Consider the following 20018-nt stretch of genomic DNA (forward strand, 5'->3'; position numbering starts at 1 on the left):
AAGAAAAAAATATAAAGAATGCAATGGAAATAAGAACAATATAGTAAGTATTGTTGATAGACATTTTTTGCATAACCCTAAATATTTTATACATTATCTTTCAAAAGGAAAGTCCAAGAAGAAGAGCTGCGAGAGAATCATCCATATTTTGATAAGCCACTTTTTATAGTTGGGCGTGAACATAGATTCAGGAACTTTTGTCGCGTGGTTGTACGAGCTCGCTTTAATGCGTAAGTTTCATATCTATAGTCAAAGACTTTCTTTTGCATAATCATAATATAAGGCCATACTTTTATTTTGAACAGGAAAATAGGTGCAATATCCTTTTAAGATGGCTATGAGTTAATTAGCCTCAAAATAATAATCTCATTGCTGGAGAAAATGGAAGAAAAGTACTAAGGTTCCAGACAGCCCAAGGAGAAGAGAGGAGGTAATAAAAGAACATGTGAGGAAGCTATAGACCTGAGGTAGAAGAAAAAGGTATGACACTTCAGTCACTCTCTTCCAGCTATGTAGAGCCAGCCTGCTATGCCCTTCTTGTACTTCAGCTAAAAGCAAGGCATCTTTCTAGCACAGCAGTAGTAAAACAGCAACTTAACTCACTTATCCCCACTGCAGACATGTCCACACATGCAAACACATACTCATGCAGCAGCTCAAATACAAGCGGTGCAAATTTGAGCTGGGGCTTTTTGCTTCAGTGCACGTGCTCAGGCATGCACTTCGTTGTGGAGCAAATTGTGCCACTTGCGGCAAAATAACCCTGCCTGGCTCCTCCTGGATCTTCGGCCAGGGGGAACTAGAGCCTGGGGCCAGCACCTGTGCTGTCTCCAGCAATATAAAAAACTGCCCTGTCCTGGCCTCAGCAGTGTAAAAAGCTGCCCTAGCAAGTAGCTCAGGGCTACTAGCTCTCAGGAGCTTCTGGGGCCCATCTCATTTGTACCTGAGGATACTACCCCTTGTGCCAGCTGGACTGCTGCAGCAACTCTGAGACTTCCCTGCACTTTCTACCCACTGCAGCAGTCTGGCAGTGGGGGCTGCTGCCTGGCTGTGACCTGCTGTCACCTGCCAGACTCAGATGGGGACTGCAGAGCCAGTAGAGGCATCTGCCCCTCTAGGCCAGCTGCCAGTGGACTGTGGTTGCAGGGTTGGCCTTTGTGCAGCACTACTGCCATTTGTGTCCCCTGCCCAGCCATCTGGGCAGCTATCACCCAGAAGATGTTGTGTGGTGGCCTGCTTTGAACTGTCAAAGTATGTCCTCCTGGCTCCATTTGTCCAGAAGGTCAGGCACAACCAAATGAGTCCAACGTGCCAGCTCTGAGCAGGCAGGGTCCTGCCACTGGCCTCCCTAGCAGGAATTCTGATATTCCCTATTGGAAAACTGAAAAATCCCTGATAAAAAAAATCCCAAAGTCACTCTCTAAAATACCCCCAAATCCATGTTCCTCCATAAGTAAAACAAAAGACCACTACAAAGAGAGAGAGAGATTGAGACAGAGACAGCGATCAGTTGGACAATGTTTTATTGATATATCTACAGTGTTAAAGCAAGTCTCTTATCATAATAATAAAGTGAACTCTAAACACAGGTTTCACAAATTCATGAATACATATTTTACAGCACTCCCACAGGACGATGGCCCCCACAAAAGGGGTTGGTCCCCCACACAAGGGGTTTGGCCCCCCAACAGAGGGTTCAGCCCCCACACAAGGGCTATGCCCCCAACAAGAGAGTCGACCCCCCACAACAGGAGAGTTGGCCCCCCCAACAGGGGAGGTGGCCCCCACACAAGGGGTATGGCCCCCCAACAGGGGCTAAATGGTCCCTTCAGGGCCCACCCTCCCCGAAGGCCCACATGTCCCACCCTAGCCTCCCGATTGCTGCCCCACCTGGCCCCTCCCACCACCAGCTGCTGCAGCCCCCCCCATAGCTGCCCCACCCCCTGCTCCCCCAGACCTCCTGATGGGTGTCCCACCCAGTCCCACTCCCCAACTTGCACTCCCAGGCCCCCAAGGCTACCCCCGCAACCCCAGGCACCATCACTTTAAAAAAAAAACAGAAAAGGAACAGGGATGGGGGGGCTCCAGAGCCTCCTGCCAGAGCCCCCTGGGCAGCACAGGACAGGGCCTGCTGAGGCTGTCACCCTGCCCTCCACTGTGCAGGCAGGACCCCAGTCAGCCACACAGCAGCTACAACTGCCGGTAAATGCCAGGGGGTTGTTTTGTTTTTTTTAAGTATGGGGTGGGAGAGTAGGGATGGGGGAGTTTGGGGGGATGGGGCCAGCCAGGGCAGGGGTCAGGGCCTTCAGGGGGGCAGGCGGGGGGAGAGCCCAGCTGCGGCAGTGTTCAGGGGCTTTGAGGGGCTGGCAGGGGGAGGGGCCAGCCAGGGCAGGTTTTGGGGGCTTCGGGGGGCTGGCGGGGGGAGAGACTGGCTGCAGCAAGGGTTGTGGGCTTCAGGGGCCCTGGCAGGGGCCAACTGCGGCTGGGGTCAGGGACCTTGGGGCTGGCAGGGGGAGGGGCCAGCCACAGCAGAGGTCCAGTGGACTGGGGGAGTGGGTGGAGCCATTGGGGTTCCCCCCATGGTCCCCTCCTCCAGCCCTCCTAACCCCTTACTCACTGGCACCAGATCCCTGGTGCTGAAACATGCAGCCTAGCCCGCCACATGTTTCAGCACCAGGGCGAGGGGCTAACCATAGAGATGTTCTGACAGCCAGAGCATCTCCGTGGAGGACCCAGCTCCAGTTGCGGTCCTGGACTGTGCCCTGTGCCGCTTTTTTAAGCTTTGATTTTTTTAGACCCCTGGATATCTAGGGGTCTAATTGTCTTCCCGCACTGCAAGTTTGCAGCGCGGGGAACATTTTTTCATTCCTGCATGTGTTTGTTGCCCTGCCTCAAAGGGGTTTGAGGCGGGGCAAGAGGCACATGTGCACTCATGTGGATGTACCCTGCAGGTACAGACAGATATAATTGTTACAGTCAAATAGCTGATACATCCCTCCAAGTAGCAAGTCTCCTTTTAAAATAATCTAAACTGATATGTGTCCACAACCATAGGCTCAGCTTTGTAATGCTTGGCTCTTAGGTGTCCTGCCATCTGATGGAATCCCTAACACAGCATTAGGCCCCTAAGCTTCCTACACTATGCATGGAAAGAGGTTATTAGCCATGTTAATCTGAAATCAGGCAGAAGGCAGGATGACACCTTGGTGATTGAGTTGTTCAGAGTGGCATAAGTATGCACTATATATGCAAGAGTTATGTGCCTAAGAATGGGACCCAGGAAAACCAGCATGCTAAATGAGAAGCCATCTAAACAAGCAAATAGGAGAGGAGTGTGTGACTGAGCCCCTCACTCAAAAAGTTCAGGCACCAAACTCAAGTGGAAAGAGATGCCTCCCTCTGCTTTGGATTTTCAACTATGAAGTTTCTTCTGGATGCTAAACCTAAACCAGCTCAGTCTTTTTTTTTCATGTAAAACTTAGCAGTGGTAGCAACTTCCTATGTCAACAAGCAGACCATACACTTGAGAATGTCGAAGACTGAGTTTCAACACCTCTTATATGTGATTTGGAGCTGGGTTTTGAACCCAGATATTCCACCTACCCTAAGAGTGATCTAACCACTTGGCTCTCAGGCATACTGGTGTGGGGTTTTCTTAGTCTCTCCTGTTGAAACTGTTCCCTTTCAGATAAACATGTTGAGTATTCACTGGAACATGGACTTGAACTGCATATCAGATGTGTGTTCTAATAAAAATGCTACAAAGTCATCCTAGCTCTTTCTTTCTCTCTCCCTCTCTCTGGTCCAGTGGCTATTTAAATATTTATAGAAAGTGTAACAACTTCAGTAGGAGAAATTAAAGGGGGAATATTTAGGAATTTGAATGAAAAAATTGCTGAATAAATAATAAAAGAAATTGGGTGGAGTGATGCCAGTTTATGCCAGTTGAGGGTATGGGTGAGGTAATTCAGATGTGAGAGGAAAGGATGTCTAGTGTAAAACTTTGAAGTATCAAATGCTGTGGCACATGGTCTGTTTCTCTCAGAAACCCAGATCTGAGAAAATTAAGCTGTCAACTAAGGGCTTTGTTACACATTAATTTTAGACAGCTCCTGGACCTTTTAACCCCTGAATTGTCGACATACTGAAACTAATTGTAAGCACATTTAGTTACAGTGCTCCAGGCCAGGTTTACCTCTGATCTGTTACCCAGCTCATGGTCGATTAATGTGTGGCCACTCCCCAAGTTGCAGTCCTCCAACATCCCAGGATGCAATGTCCCCACCCCCACCTCCTATCAGACTTTTTATCCCCTGAACTCTACTGCCCAAGGGACGGTTCTGGTACCAAGCCAGCTCCCTCTCTCATCCTCAGAGAGTGACTTTTTCCCCACCAGGGGTGCAACCCCATGCAAACTGCCTGCAAAGCGCATGCTAGCTAGCCAGGTCACATAGCACAGATGGGTCCAGGAGTGGGGTCTAGAAGGGATGGGGGAGGAACAACAGAGGGCCAGATGAGGTCCCCATGAGCTGGGGCTTCCTTCCCAGGGCAAGGGCAATAGCTCCCCCAGAAGCATGTTTCCCCACCCCTCCAACCTCCAAATCACCCCAGGATGCACAACCAGCATGCCCCACAACCCAATTCCAAATTCCAATTTATTAAAACGTAAGCCTTTCTCTAATTTACTTCCTCTTTATTTCTAGAGCAGGGATAGAAGCTCATCATGGCTCACCAGCCCTGTAGTACCAACTCACAGCTGTAGGTACTAGTCAGGTCCGTGCTTGCTAGCCCTCTAGTGGCAAATCATGGCTGTGCAGATATGGGACAATCAAAAGGTTTTAGCCTCAAGGTGTGGCTGCTCCAAACTCAAGCTAGTATAACATTTGAGGAGCTCAGCATGCAACTTGTAAGAAGAACAAGTTGAGGAACTAGTGGGTGAGGCGCTGGGGTCCCTGAGGGCAGGGGAATTCAGTGTCCAGGACGAGTGGTCGTTCCTTAAGAAAACAATACTCAGGGCCCAAGGGGTGACCATCCCAACAAGAAGCAAGGGGGGCAAGAGTGCCCGGAAGCCCCCCTGGCTCACCAAGGGCGTCCAGCAATGCCTGCTTGCCAAAAAGGCAGCGTACACCCAGTGGAAGGGGGGTGCTATATCCAAAGAGGAGTATACCTCCTCTGCTTGGGCCTGTAGCGGGGCTGTCAGGAAAGCTAAGGCAGACATAGAGCTAGGACTAGCGTCCAAGATTAAGGATAATAAAAAGTCCTTTTTCAAATACATAGGGAGGATGAAGAAGGCACCAGGCAACGTGGGGCCCCTGCAAGGTACACTGGGCAATCTGGTGGTTGCGCCAGAGAAGAAAGCGGAACTCTTTAACCAATTCTTCATGTCCGTTTTCTTGTGCAGGGACCGGGACTTCCCCGCTGGGTTGCCAGATGGACTCGAGGGGAATGCCTCCAGACCTCAGGTTGGGGAGGACCGGGTTAGAGAGCTTCTGGAGGGGCTGGACGTGTTCAAGTCAGCGGGTCCAGATGCTCTCCACCCCAGGGTGTTGAGGGAGCTAGCTGGGGTTATTGCAGGGTCGTTGGCATGGCTCTACGAGCGCTCGTGGTGCTTGGGCCAGGTGCCAGATGACTGAAAGATAGCTAATGTGGTCCCCATCTTCAAAAAAGGGAAGAGCGAGGACCCGGGCAACTATAGGCCCATCAGTCTTACCTCTATCCTTGGGAAACTCTGTGAGAAGATCCTCAAGGAGCACATCTGTGATGGGCCGGCTTCAGGGATGATGCTCAAGGGCAACCAGCATGGTTTCATTAGAGGCAGGTCTTGTCAGACCAACCTGATTGCCTTTTATGATCAGGTCACAAAGGCATTGGATGCAGGTGTTGCTGTGGACGTAGTCTTTCTAGACTTCAGCAAGGCCTTTGACACCATCTCCCACCCCATCCTCATTAAAAAACTAGGTGACTGTGGCATTGATATTGATGCCTACACAGTCAGATGGATTGCAGATTGGCTCAAGGGTCGTACTCAGAGAGAGGGTAGTGGTGGATGGGTCATATTCGACCTGGGGGGAAGTGGACAGCGGAGTCCCACAGGGCTCGGTCCTGGGGCCTGCGCTGTTCAATTTCTTCATCAGCAATTTGGACGACGGAGTGAAATGCAACCTGTTTAAATTCGCTGATGATACCAAAATTTGGGGTGAGGTGAGCACACTAGTAGGGAGGGAAAGACTGCAACAAGACCTGGATAGGTTACAGGAGTGGGCTGACATAAACAAGATGCGTTTCAATACTGACAAGTGCAGGGTGCTGCACTTAGGCAGTAGAAACCAGCAGCACACTTATAGAATGGGAAACTCCCTTCTTGAGAGCACAGAGGCAGAAAGGGATCTTGGAGTCATTATTGACATGGGCTGACAATGCGAGGTCATGGTTGGCAGGACTAACCAGACCTTGTCGTGCATCCACAGGTGCATCTCAAGTAGAGCCAGGGAGGTGATCCTCCCCCTCTATGCGACACTGGTCAGCCCACAGCTGGAGTACTGCGTCCAGTTCTGTGCGCCCCATTTCAGGAGGAATATGGACAACATTGAGAGGGTCCAGAGGAGGGCCACACGCATGATCTGGGGACTACAGGGCAGACCCTACATTGAAAGACTGTAGGACCTAAACCTGTTCAGCCTTCACAAGAGAAGGCTGAGGGGGGACCTGGTGGCTGTCTATAAACTCACTAGTTAGGACCACAAGGGTTTAGGGGAGACACTGGCATGACAAGGAGCAATGGACACAAATTATTAGAGAGTAGATTTAGATTAGACATCCGCAAGAACTACTTCACAGTTAGGGCGGCTAGGAGCTGGAACCAACTTCCTAGGGAAGTGGTGCTGGCTGCTACCCTGGGGATCTTTAAGAAGAGGCTTGATGACTACCTGGCTGAACTCATTTGAGTCCAGTCTTTTTCTCCCGCCCAGGCTGGGGGTCGGGCTTGAAGATCTACAAGGTCCCTTCCAACCCTACTTCTATGATTCTATGATCCTAAGAAAGCTTTATACACTTACTTAAATTATGGGGGGGGGGTGTTTACATTGTAGACTAGGAGAGTCTAGACTGTATGTACACTTATCGTGCCTGGCTCCAGTGCCCACCTACGTGCCACACTGCTCCATGTGAGCTACCTTGTAAACCAAAAGTGGTGAAACTGCCTCTATTCAATTAGGCTAATTAGCAGACAGGCCAAGTAACTTGCCCAATGCACTGCACAGTGCAGGTACCTTGTTTCTGGGTCAGAAGGCAATCTGCCCAAAGTATGACAGTCTGCCCTGACAATATGCCCAAGTCTCATTACCTGGGCATGGTAAGCTTATCATCATGACCATGCTTAAAAACTTTTAAAAACTGACATTGCAATCTTACTTGGATCTAGTTAACAACCTAAAGTACTGATAACAGTGTTGATTGGTTATATGGCCTAACATCATCTAATGATTTAATTGGATAAGTAAAACTTAATCAGTCTTTTAAAAATATAATTGTATTTGAACCTTAAACCATTATAAAATATAAAACATATTCCTGACACCGAAAAAGACTGTAAATTGCTTTCTGGTGATCTGTGCACAGCATAATTATAATACTTGCCACTAAAATGTAGTTTAAATTGCTCAGTTCTAGAAATCTATTTTTTTTCTTTTATAGTTCTAAAACAGATCCTGTCACTGGAGCTGTGAAAAATACCAAATACCATCAACTTTAGTAAGTGCTATAAAATAACTTTATTTAATTAAATTCGATATATATCTCTCTTAAATTTTGCAGCCTGAAGTTTCACTGTGTGTATGTCTTTTGGGCAGTCATTTGTTTCTCGGGGTTCTTATTTTGTTGTTGTTCTGGGAGTTTGGGGACAAGAGGGAATGTTACTACTTTTGTTTTGCTTTGAATTTCTGATACTGTGGTGTCTTTCAAATTCCTCCTAGTGTTAAATAATTTTTCATAGGAAACATGTTAGATATATTGTATCCTTAATAGAATGTTGATATTCTTGCTTGTGTTTCTTTAATTATTGTTTTTTCCTGTGTGTTTATATATATATAAATAAATATATATAATATACAAATATTTATATTTTTTACAGTGATTTGCTGGGGTTGGTTACTTACCTGGACTGGGTTATGATCATTGTTACTATATGTTCCTGCATCTCTATGATGTTCGAATCCCCCTTTAGAAGAGTTATGCATGCTCCAACACTTCAGGTATCATTACTGTTTCAACTCACATTTTATAAAGGACAACCATCTTATTTTTCTCTACTGATTATTACCAAATTATGATTCAACTCTGCTTTGATTTTCAGATTGCTGAATATGTTTTTGTAATATTCATGAGCATCGAGCTTAATCTGAAAATTATGGCAGATGGCTTGTTTTTTACTCCAACAGCTGTCATAAGGGACTTTGGAGGAGTTATGGACATATTTATATATCTTGTAAGTTTTTATATTTAAAGGGTTTTTTATATTTAAAGAAGTTTTCTGTAACGTTCCTAATTTTCATTTCTCTGTTCATGTACTTATTAAATAGCAGGGACCAATTTTTTTATATATATAAGGGCAAGAATCTAAATTCAATCCATGTGTGAATCTGTGCACACAGTTACTACTAATTCACATTCAAATTTACTAACTGCATGTGCAAATATGTACTAAGCATCTACATATATATTTGCATGCCAGGCTATGATAAATGCATATGCTAAGGTAGGTTTTGCATTGTATAGTGATTTTTCTGGGTTCATCTATTTCTTTTGTACATTAGACCACATTCCTTTTCAGCAGTAGATCCTTATCTTTAACACTGCTTCTTTCATTTTTGTAGCTGGCATTTATTCCATGTCCCTTCCTTCATCCAATTTTCCTTCTGTGTAGGACATTCCTTGGGTTCTTATCACCTGATGGATGTTAAAGTTGAATCAGACCCAGGCTGTCCTTTGGATTCATGAAACAAGAAAACAAAACATCACATTCCCCTATTACTTCTCTCCTGGGAATGGTGCTCTTAGATAGCTGGTCTCTTCCTTTAGTGAAACTTTCTGCATTTCCGTTTATATGTAAGAGAAGGGGCGCTATTCCCTCTCTCTGTTTTTTATTTGTTTGTTTGGTTTTTTGTTTTATAAAGCACTGTAACAACACAGCAATAATAAATGTTATATACTGCAGCTACAAACATTACATTTGTCCCTGGAAAAAAAAAATTGTCATAGATTTCATAGACATTAGGGCTGGAAGGGACCTCGGGAGATCATCGAGTCCAGCCCCCTGCCCAAGGGCAGGAAGTCAGCTGGGGTCATAGGATCCCAGCAAGATAAGCATCCAATTTACTCTTGAAGGTGTTCAATGTAGGTGCTTGAACCACCTCCGCTGGCAGACTGTTCCAGACCTTGGGGGCTTGGACAGTAAAGAAATTCTTCCTTATGTCCAGCCTGAAACGGTCTTGCAGGAGTTTGTGACCGTTCGACCTCGTCATCCCTTGGGGCACTCTGGTGAACAAACATTCCCCCAGATCCTGGTGGTCACCCCTGATAAACTTATAGGTGGCCATCAGATCACCCCTGAGCCTGAGCTTTTCCAGGCTAAAGAGTCCCGTGGCTCTCAGCCTGTCATCATAAGATCTGTTTTCCTGACCTCTGATCATGTGCGTGGCTCTCCTCTGGACTCTCTCAAGCTTCTCCACATCCTTTTTGAGTTGTGGAGCCCAAAACTGGACGCAGTACTCCAGCTGAGGCCTCACCAAGGCCGAGTACAAGGGGAGAATGACGTCCCGGGATTTGCTCGAGAAGCATCTATGGATGCACGCCAGCATTTTGGTCGCTTTACTAGCCGCAGCATCGCATTGGAGGCTCATGTTCGTCTTGTGGTCAATGATGACCCCCAAGTCTTTTTCTTCTGTAGTGCTAACCAATGTAGCACTGCCGAGCCTATAAGGGTGCTGCAGGTTTTTCCTCCCAAGGTGGAGAACCTTGCATTTTTCGGTGTTAAACACCATGAGGTTCTCGTCTGCCCATTTGCTGAGCTTGTCCAGGTCAGCCTGGATCACCTGCCTATCTTCTGGCGTGGATGCTTTGCCCCAAAGTTTGGTGTCATCGGCGAACTTGGCCAGTCCAGTCCTAACTCCAATGTCCACATCATTAATGAAGATGTTGAACAGTATGGGTCCCAGGACAGAGCCTTGAGGGACCCCACTGGTTACAGGGCACCATGATGATTGACTGCCATCAATCACAACCCTCTGGGTCCAACCACGAAGCCAATTTCCCAGCCAGCGGATCGTGGTGGAGCCAAGGCCACAACTGGGCAGTTTGGCCAAGAGGTGATCATGGGATACCAGATCAAAAGCTTTTTTGAAGTCAAGATATATGACATCAATCTCTTCTCCCTTGTCCAGGTGATAGGTCACCTGGTCATAGAAGGAAATGAGTTTGGTCAAACAAGACCTACCCGCAACAAACCCGTGCTGGCTGTCCCTTAGAATGTAAGCCTGGGCCAGTCCCTCAAGGATGGCCTCCTTAATAAACTTTTCTAAGATCTTCCCCAGGATAGAAGTCAGGCTAATGGGCCTGTAGTTAGCCGGATCCACTCTCCTCCCTTTCTTGAAGATCGGCACCACACTGGCCTTCTTCCAGTCTTCGGGCACTACACCAGAGCGCCAGGAGTTTCAAAAGACCCGTGCCAGGGGCTGGGCTATGACGCTCGCCAGCTCCTTGAGTACCCTGGGGTGCAGTTTGTCAGGGCCAGCTGACTTGAAGGTATCCAGCTTCTCAAGGTGTTCCTTCACGAGGTCAGCATTGATGGAGGGTAGGGGATCCCCCTCACCCAGATTTCCCTGTCCCATAGCAGGCATGGGCATCCCGTGTGACTGATGAAAGACTGACGCAAAGTACCTATTTAATAGGTTGGCTTTTTCCTGGGCGTCAGTTGTCAGTTGCCCCATCTGGTTTAGCAGGGGTCCAACATTGCCCTTGCTTTTCCTCTGGCTCCCCACATACCTGAAAAAGGACTTTTTGTTGTCCTTGATGCCTGAAGCTAGTTGGAGTTCAGTTGCAGCCTTGGCTTTCCTGGTTTGGTCCCTGCAGGACCGGACTAGCGCGGAGTAATCCTCCTTGGAGGTGAATCCCGTCCTCCATCCTTTGTAGGCTTTCCTTTTTAGCCACAGTAGGTCCGCTAGGTCTCTGGAGAGCCAGGGGGGCTGCTGTGCCTTCTTGCTGCCTTTCCTCCGTGTTGGAATAGATTTAGCTTGTGCACTGAGGATCACTTCCTTGAGAAGCAACCACTCTTCATGAACTCCCATCTCCCTGGGGTCATGGTCCCTGAGGGCCTGACCGACTAGCCTCTTGAGCTTGTCAAAGTCGGCTTTTCTGAAGTCAAGGACTTCTGTGTTGCTGACTGACTTGCCAGCTTTACGGCGGATGGTGAAGGTGATCAGCTCATGGTCGCTGTCACCCAACTTCCCATCGATCACTAGGTCGCCGATTAGGTCATCCCCCGTAGCCGGTACCAGGTCAAGCAGCGCTTTGCCTCTCGTTGGCCCATAGACCTCTTGGGTCAGGTAGAGGTCATCCACGCATGAGAGAAAGCTTTGCGCCCGCTCAGATTTAGCTGAGTGATCTTCCCATGAGATGTCCGGGTAATTGAAGTCACCCATGACAACCAAGGTCCTGGAGCAAGCGGCCTCAGTCAGTTCCCGGGCGAACTCCTGGTCAAGCTCGGGACTTTGAGGGGGAGGTCTGTAGTAGACTCCCACCGTTGTGTCCCCTGTGCCGAATTCCCCACGAATTTTTACCCAGAGGGTCTCTAGCTGTCCATGCCGGTTGCCAACATCAGCTTGCAGGGACATGTAGCTTTCCTTCACATAAAGAGCTACACCCCCGTCCTGGGATAGAGTATAACATTTCAGACACCCATGTGCATTCTCTCAGGACAAACTCTAGGAAGGTTCACAAGATAAGAAACATTAACAGTTTGTCCTGGAACATCATGAGGTGCCTGAATTAATGGCAGAAAAGCAGCAGTGCATTCAGCTACTCACTAACCCCTGATTGGAAGGATGGTATGTGTACCATCCTAGAAAATTTCTGTTCTGGGACAAACATAGGCAAATCTTGTCCCAAGACAAATGCAACATCTGTTCATAGCCTGTATGAGATTTGTGGAGTCTCAGTCGCCAAGTAAAATAAGGTTGATGTGTTTGATTAAATGTTTTAGAAGCTGATCCATCACAGATGTGCTGCCTATAATTTGCCATGAACAGTCTGTACAGAGGGTGTCTAGTTTTACCAAAAAAATATAAATGCCCGCTTATATCTATAGTCAGGAAATACATTCATGTCCCCAAATCATTCTGAATCTTCTTGTTTTGTTGCTGTTATTTGTAAAAAAATTCTGTGTTGTGTCTATATTTTTAGCATACCCAGTATTTTGAAAGGAAATGAAAGAAATTCCAAAGCATCTGCTAGACTGTTTGCTTGGTTGCCGTGGTTGTTTGTTGTTATTTGTGAAAAACAAAACAAGAAGCATTGTGCTTTTAATCAAATTGATAGTCCGCAGCCTGATCTTATGTTCTTTGGGTAGATGCAGCTCAGCAAATTCCTCAACTAGCCTACAGTTGATACTACAGCTGCATTAATCAATACTTCAAAAAAGGCCAAGAAATTATTAATAGAGGTTTTAAAAAATAATCATTTAGTATAGGTTGTTCGAGAGTCCAGCAGATAAGTACATTGGTTAATGATGGTTTACAATATCATCCACTGGTGTGATAATCGATGTCCAGGACACAGACTACTCACGTATGTAATATGCTTGAAAATAGAGAGGGTGAGAATTTTTCAACAAAACTTTCATAGAAAAAAATTTGTCAGCTCTGGAATGAAATTGCTGGTCAACCTGAAACAGAGAGAGAGAGAGAAACAGAGACAGAGACAGACAGAGACTGGTGATCAGGGTATTCAGATGGGATGGTAGTAACCCATGTTCAAGTCTCTACCCTGAATAAGGCAATTTAGTATCTCTTGTTTACTTTGTATACATAATTGAATAATCAAGTCATTGAGAGAGAGAGACTCTGGGATGGTGCCTAGGGGAGTCCAAAGGATCTAACTGGCTTGGACTGTGCCTGGAGAAGTCCCTGTTATCCCCACTTCCCCTGTACCTTCTTTGCAGGGCTCTAGCTCTGGAAATTCCAGCAGCTGAAGAGGAAATTTCACTTCATTTTTTGCCGCAGATACACAAGTCAAGTCGGCAAAAACCCTCCTGTTTTCAGCAGTAAAAAAAGAAAGGAGGGCATGGATTTTCAGTATCCCCTCCAGCTGCCACTCAACAAAACTACATTCCTCACAATGCTCTTCAGTCATTGACATGCTCTTGTGCTGCTGCTGTTTGCCAGAACCACTGCACAAAAGGTGCAGGGAAGAATGGGGGACAGGAGGAAGAGGCATTCCCCCCTCCATTCTGGCACCCCCACTCCTTAAGTAGTGTCGGGCTCATGGAACTGGGGTACTCACAGCCCACATCCCTTCTCCAAATCAAGTGCTGTCAAAGACATCATGATAATCTTGCTGTTTCTTTTAAGGAGCGCTTAGCACTTCGGGTGGAAGTTCAGGGGTGTTATAATCTGTCATATAATACATTGCATTGCACCTTCTTCTCCAAGGTAAGCTTGATTTTCCTTTGCTGGATGCCTCAGAATGTTCCTGCTAAATCTGGAGCTCAGCTCTTAATGGTATTACGATGTCTGCGGCCCCTTCGAATTTTCAAACTGGTGCCACAAATGAGGAAAGTTGTGCGTGAGCTATTTAGTGGCTTCAAGGAAATCTTTCTGGTACGTTCCAGCTGTTTTGTTTCCACAATTACATAACATGAAGCAGAGTAAACATTGTGTTTCTGTAGTCTGTTCTTTAATGTCTTATTTTTTCAGTTGCTTTCTGTTTAAACCTCATAGGAAAAATGAGTTGTACAGTTAGCACTACAGCAGCAAGTTTTACTTGAGGGGATCATAAGATCTCTTAATATTCATGGTTCTAGTTGGGGGAAGAGGATAAGACTAAGGCCCTTGGAAGGTATGTAGAAATAAAAGTAAACCTTGACCTTCAGGGCATAATTTCTGTAGAGCAAGTGAAAGGATTCCTATTCCTGGTATCGGATCCCAGCAATATTTCCTTATCTCAGAAAACCCATGTTGCTATTCTAGGAAGACCAGTGCTTTCACCCTTCCCCATTTTTTTTTCTGGGACCAAATTATAAAACCTGGCACATGATAGGATTATGGACAAAATGAATAAGAGCTTTCTAGATAAAGTCTTGCTATTTCATAGTATTATTTTCTATATGTTATCCCATGAATTCATTTATAACATGTTTGGTTATAATATAAATGTTAACCCTAATTCGCTTAATAAGGGGGCACAGATGAATAGGATTTTTTAAAAGGCAAATCTAATGCCCATCTTCCCAAAAAGCAAGAAAGACTGCAAGAGTCCAGGAGTGCAATTATAAACCAGTCAATCTAACTTGGATATCTGGAAATACACTGGAGCATATCATCGGACAATCTATTTCTAAGCACGTAGAAATGAAAGTGATAAGAAAGAGCTTACGTGGATTTGTCCAGAGCAATTCCTACTTAACCAGCCTGATTTCCCCCTATGACAAGGTGATGGACAAGAGCACTGAATGTGATATAATTTGTTTTTAGCCAAGCTTTTGACATTGACTCCCACAAGATTTTTGTAAGTAAGCTAAGGAAATACATAAGAAAACAAGTAAGCTAAGGTCTAGGTGAAATTATTATAACATGGGTGCATAACTGCTTGCAAAAAAATGCTCAAAGAGCAGCAACAATGGTTTGTGTCTAACTGGGAGAAGACATCTGTAGTAGTATGGGTTAACTCCCTTTCTGGGGGCTGACATGATGGTATCAACAGGAAATTGTCAACCATATTTGGTGTACATGTTAGCAGTTGCAGTAAAGCCCAGTATTGAGCGGGGTCTCCACTGGGTCCTTTGAGTACTGCTCAATATCTTCATTAATGACTTGAAGAATAAGTGTATGCTTAGGTAGTTTGTAAATGACACCAACCTAAATGGTACAGTAAACCTGTGGAGGACGAGATTAGGATTCAGAATGAAATTGGAAGATGCACAAACACAAACTGGGAGACGTTAGACTTCATCACTGTACAGAAGGACCTAGGGATATAGCATACCACAAGCTAAATATGAGTGAAGTGTAATATTATTTCAACAAAAACATGTATTAACAGGAGCATGGTATGTATGTTTCAGGAAGTGACATTTCTACTTTTTTCAGCATTGGTAAGGCTTCATTACAATATCATGTCATTTCTGGCCACCTGACTTCAAACAAGATGAGGACAAATTGGAAAGAGTCCAAAAGGGAGTACCAGAAAATGATTAAACGTCTAGAAAGCATAACGTATTAGGAAAGGTTGGAATAATTGGTAACATTTAGCCTGGAGGAAAAAAAGGAGCATTTTGATAACAACTCTTTGTATTTGAAGGCTGTTATAAAGGAATGGTGCTCAACTGTCCTTTGTATTCACAGAGGATGGGACAAATAGAAATAGATTGAAATTGTAACAATGGGGGTTTAGGTTGGATATTAGGAAGAGGTTTCTAACTATAGTGGTTAAGCACTGGAACAGATTGCTTTACAAGGTTGTGAAATTTTCATTCTTGGAAATTTGTAAGAGCAAGCTAGACAAACTTTCATCTGGAATGATTTAGACAGGGATGATTCTTCCTTGAGGAAAGGCGGGGTTGTGGCGCTCTACATTAAGGAGGAATACACATCCTCACCAGGTAGCACAGAGTCAGAGGAAGGGCACTCTGAAGTGCTCTGGGTTAGAACACAAGGCAGTCAAGGGGAAAGAGATTTAACGGTGGGGGTCTACTACAGACCACCCAACCAAGGGGAAGAGCTAGACCAGGAATTCTTAAGTCAGCTCACAGAGGTAGGTAGGTCAAAGGACGTGGTCATCATGGGTGACATGAACTTTCCAGACATCTGCTGGGAAGAGCAGTCAGCCAGGTCTCACCGCTCACATAGGTTCCTAGCCCAAATCCAGGACCTCCATCTAACCCAGGAGGTGCACAGCCCCAAAAGGGGAGATGCCTTGTTGGACCTGGTGCTGGCCACGGGTGATGACCTGGTGAGGGGTTTGCCGGTGCTCGACCACCTGGGTGACAGTCATCATCGCCTGCTGGAATTCACCGTCTAGCACAAGGTGGCAAAGGCCTGCAGCAAGGCAGTAACCCTAGATTTCAGGAGGGCAGACTTCAATGAACTAAGGAGAATAGTCGCGGAAGCACTGAGGTCCTGGAGGGGAGCCAGGTGTCCAAGAAGGGTGGTTGCTCCTTAAGGAGACGATCCTCCAAGCCTAAAGGGAGGTAATCCCAACATGGATCAAAGGGAGCAGGAGGGCACAAAATCCCCCATGGCTCACCAGAAGTATCCGGGAATGTTTCCTAGCTAAAAGGGAGGCGCACACCCAATGGAAGGGAGGGGCCATCACCAGGGAGGACTATACTGCAGTTGCTCGGGGATGCAGGCGGGCAGTCAGGAAGGCCAAGGTGGAGATGGAACTGGGACTAGCTATCTGGATCAAGGACAACAAGAAGTCCTTTTTTAAATACATAGAGGGCAAAAAGAAGCTACTGGGTAACGTGGGGCTCCTGCAAGATATGCTAGGAAATTTTGTCGTCACACCAGATGACAAAGCTAACCTATTTAACAACTTCTTTGCCTCCATTTTCCTAAGCAGGGACCAGATCAGCCCCCCCACCAGGCTTCCCTCAGGCCCCAGGGGAAGCATACCTAGGCCAAGGGTCAGTGGGGATCTAGTCAGGGAACTTCTGGAGGGACTGCATGTATTTAAATAAGCTGGTCCAGACAATCTCCACCCCAGAGTGCTAAGGGAATTAGCTGAGGTCATTGCAGGACCCCTGGCACGGCTTTACAAGCACTCGTGGTGCTCTGGTGTGGTGCCAGAGCACTGGAAAAGGGCCCATGTGGTTTCCATCTTCAAAAAAGGGAGGAAGGAGGACCTGGGGAACTAAGGCCAGTTAGTCTTACCTTGATCCTGGGTAAACTTTTTGAGAGAATTATTCTGGCACATGTCCACGAGGGGCCAGCAGGGGAGATTATGCTTAGGGTCAACCAACACGGGTTCATTAGAGGCAGGTCGTGTCAGATGAACCTGGTGGCCTTCTACAACAAGGTCACAAAACCCTTAGATGCAGTGGTAGCAGTGGACATAGTCTTTCTGGACTTTCAGAAGGCCTTCGACACTGTCTCTCACCCTGTTCTCATTAAGAAACTGGGGGACTGTGGTGTCGACACCTACACAGTCAAATGGGTCGCCAACTGGCTGGAGGGCCGCACCCAGAGAGTGGTAGTGGATGGGTCATTTTCGACCTTGAGGGATGTGGGCAGTGGGGTTCCACAGGGCTCGGTCCTTGGGCCCGCACGTTCAACATAGTTTCATAGTTTCTAGGGTCGGAAGGGACCTGAGTAGATCATCTAGTCCAACCCCCTGCCATGGCAGGAAAGATTACTGGGGTCAAACATCTTCATCAGTGACTTGAACGAGGGGGTAAAAAGCACCCTGTTCAAATTTGCTGATGACACTAAGATGTCGGGGGCATGTGGGCATGCTAGAAGGAAGGAATAGGCTACAATCAGATCTAGACAGGTTACAGGGGTGGGCAGATGAGAATAGGATGGGACTCAACACTGATAAGTGCAAGGTGATGCAGCTGGGGAGGAAGAACCAGCAGCATAGCTACAGGCTGAGGAACTCCCTTTTCACAAGTGCAGAGGCAGAAAAGATTCTTGGAGTCATCATTGATGCCAAGATGAATATGGGCAGGCGGTATGGGGATGCAGTCTGGAAAGCCAACTGTACCTTGTCATGCATCCACAGATGTATCACAAGCAGGTCCAGACAGGTGATACTCCCCCTCTATGCAGCACTTGTAAGGCCACAGCTGGAGTACTGCATCCAGTTCTGGTCACCACACTTCAAAAGGGATGTGGACAGCATGGAGAGGGTCCAAAGGAGGGCCACTCACATGATCAGGGGGCAGCAGGGCAGGCCCTACGAGGAGAGGCTACGGGACCTGAACCTATTCAGCCTCCACAAGAGAAGGCTGAGGGGGAACTAGTGGCCTGTTACAAACTAGTCAGAGGGGACCAGCAGGCACTGGGGGAGTTTCCCCGAGCACTACCAGGAGTGACTAGAAATAACGGTCACAAGCTGGCAGAGGGTAGATTCAAATTAGATATCAGGAGGCGCTACTTCACTGTCAGGGCGGTTAGGATCTGGAACCAACTTCCAAGAGAAGTGGTGCTGGCTCCTACCCTGGGGGTCTTTAAGACAAGGCTAGACAATCACCTTGCTGGGGTCTGTGTGAGTTGGTGCTGAATTATGTAAGGACTGAATTAAGCACAGGCTCAGACCTGGATGTTCAATTTAAACTTTTATTGTTTCACAAACTAAGGAGGTCTGTTGGTTCACAAAGTTCCCAAATCAGGCCCTTGCTTTCTAACCCTAAGGCTAGGTGTGGCTGCCCAACTTAGTAGTCTCAGAACTGGTCAACAGCTCATTTAAAAGGAGTCCCTTATCTTTTTTTAGACAAAAGATACAAAACTGTCCACACTCTAAGAGTGAGGCATCTAACATAACTTTACTATTACTTATATATGATAACACATATACATATGCATTTCTAATTCCTACTTCTATTGGTTACTATTTAACTCATAATATCAGGTGCTACTCTCTTTATTATAATTTTACGCTTCTTATGTTAATTCTATATGACCTTAAATATAACATTTTCCAGACTCTGCTTGACCTTAAATACATCATTTTCTAGACTCCGCTTGCATAATATGCGGTTATCTTTCATCATTGCGGTTTAGCCATGCAGTTTCCTGTTTTAACAATATAAGCTACTTGCTTGCAATTTTTATCATTGTCAGCATTCTTATTCAAGGGTCAGATGGTGATCACCAGAATGTCAATCACTGACTCCTCAACCTCCTTGAAGCATTCTGAGAGTTTTAGTGCGTTTTTAATTATGCTAGGCCTTGCTTAGCATAAGCACTATCTCACAGGGTCGTTTGACCCCAGTACTCTTTCATGTCATGGCTTGATGATCTGCTCAGGTCCCTTCTGACCCTACTAACTATGAAACTATGAAAGTATAATGTCAGTTCTAGCCTGATTTTTAATGATTTAGTGATTGCATAAGACCCTCTGTTAACTTTCCTTTCTCTGTTACATTCTGTAAAAAAAATGTAAACACTATTTTTATATGACTGTTATTTTGTTTTTGAGTTACAGGATCAGAGAACTAGTGAAGGCAGAATAGCTTAATGAATAAGACTTGATTCAGCAAATCATTTAAGCACATATTGAAGTACATGAGATGTCCTATTGAAATTAATGAGCATTCTTGTCTGCTTAAAGTTTAGCCAGAGTGTTTGGATACTTAGCCCAATGGCATCCTGCTCCATCATTAGGGCTTCAAGGCATTACAGAGATAATAATAGTGTAAGGCAGTTGTTGGCAATTTTTTCAAGCTGCTCGCCAAAATTACTCAGCTTATGTCAGAGGCAGGCAAGCAGGTAGTTACTGTAAAATGCCATTTTCAAAATATTGGATTTTTGAATACTCCAATGCAGGCCAGTTGGAAGTGTCATGAGCAGGGATCCTGGCTTTCTCTCATAAGAAAAATCCCCAATTTTAAATTTAAAAAAACCCCAAAATCCACATTTTTCTGTGATTAAAATTAAATAATCATGGAAAAATGTGGATTTTGGGTTACTTTTTTAATCCAAAAAACGGGATTTTTTTTAATCAGAGAAAACCAGGATCCCTAGTCATGAGTAGTGAAAATGAAATATAAAAGTTCCTGCTACTGCATTTAGGGGTAAGGTACCATA

At 45.9% G+C, this 20018-nt stretch overlaps 1 protein-coding gene across 4 annotated transcripts in view; it reads left to right on the plus strand.

The window, feature by feature from the left end:
- The window catches only part of NALCN (sodium leak channel, non-selective), a 486033-nt gene that overhangs the window by 426098 nt on the left and 39917 nt on the right, over positions 1–20018 (plus strand). For all 4 annotated transcript variants that reach the window (XM_090022644.1, XM_090022651.1, XM_090022634.1 and 1 more), the window contains 5 exons: positions 108–230; positions 7693–7749; positions 8129–8249; positions 8351–8482; positions 13701–13868. In XM_090022644.1, coding sequence (XP_089878770.1) covers positions 108–230; positions 7693–7749; positions 8129–8249; positions 8351–8482; positions 13701–13868 — 601 coding nt within the window. The remainder of the gene's footprint in view (positions 1–107; positions 231–7692; positions 7750–8128; positions 8250–8350; positions 8483–13700; positions 13869–20018) is intronic.

This window comes from Crocodylus siamensis, chromosome 1, assembly GCF_052110815.1.
Source record: "Crocodylus siamensis isolate JL-2025a chromosome 1, ASM5211081v1, whole genome shotgun sequence".
NCBI lineage: Eukaryota > Metazoa > Chordata > Crocodylia > Crocodylidae > Crocodylus > Crocodylus siamensis.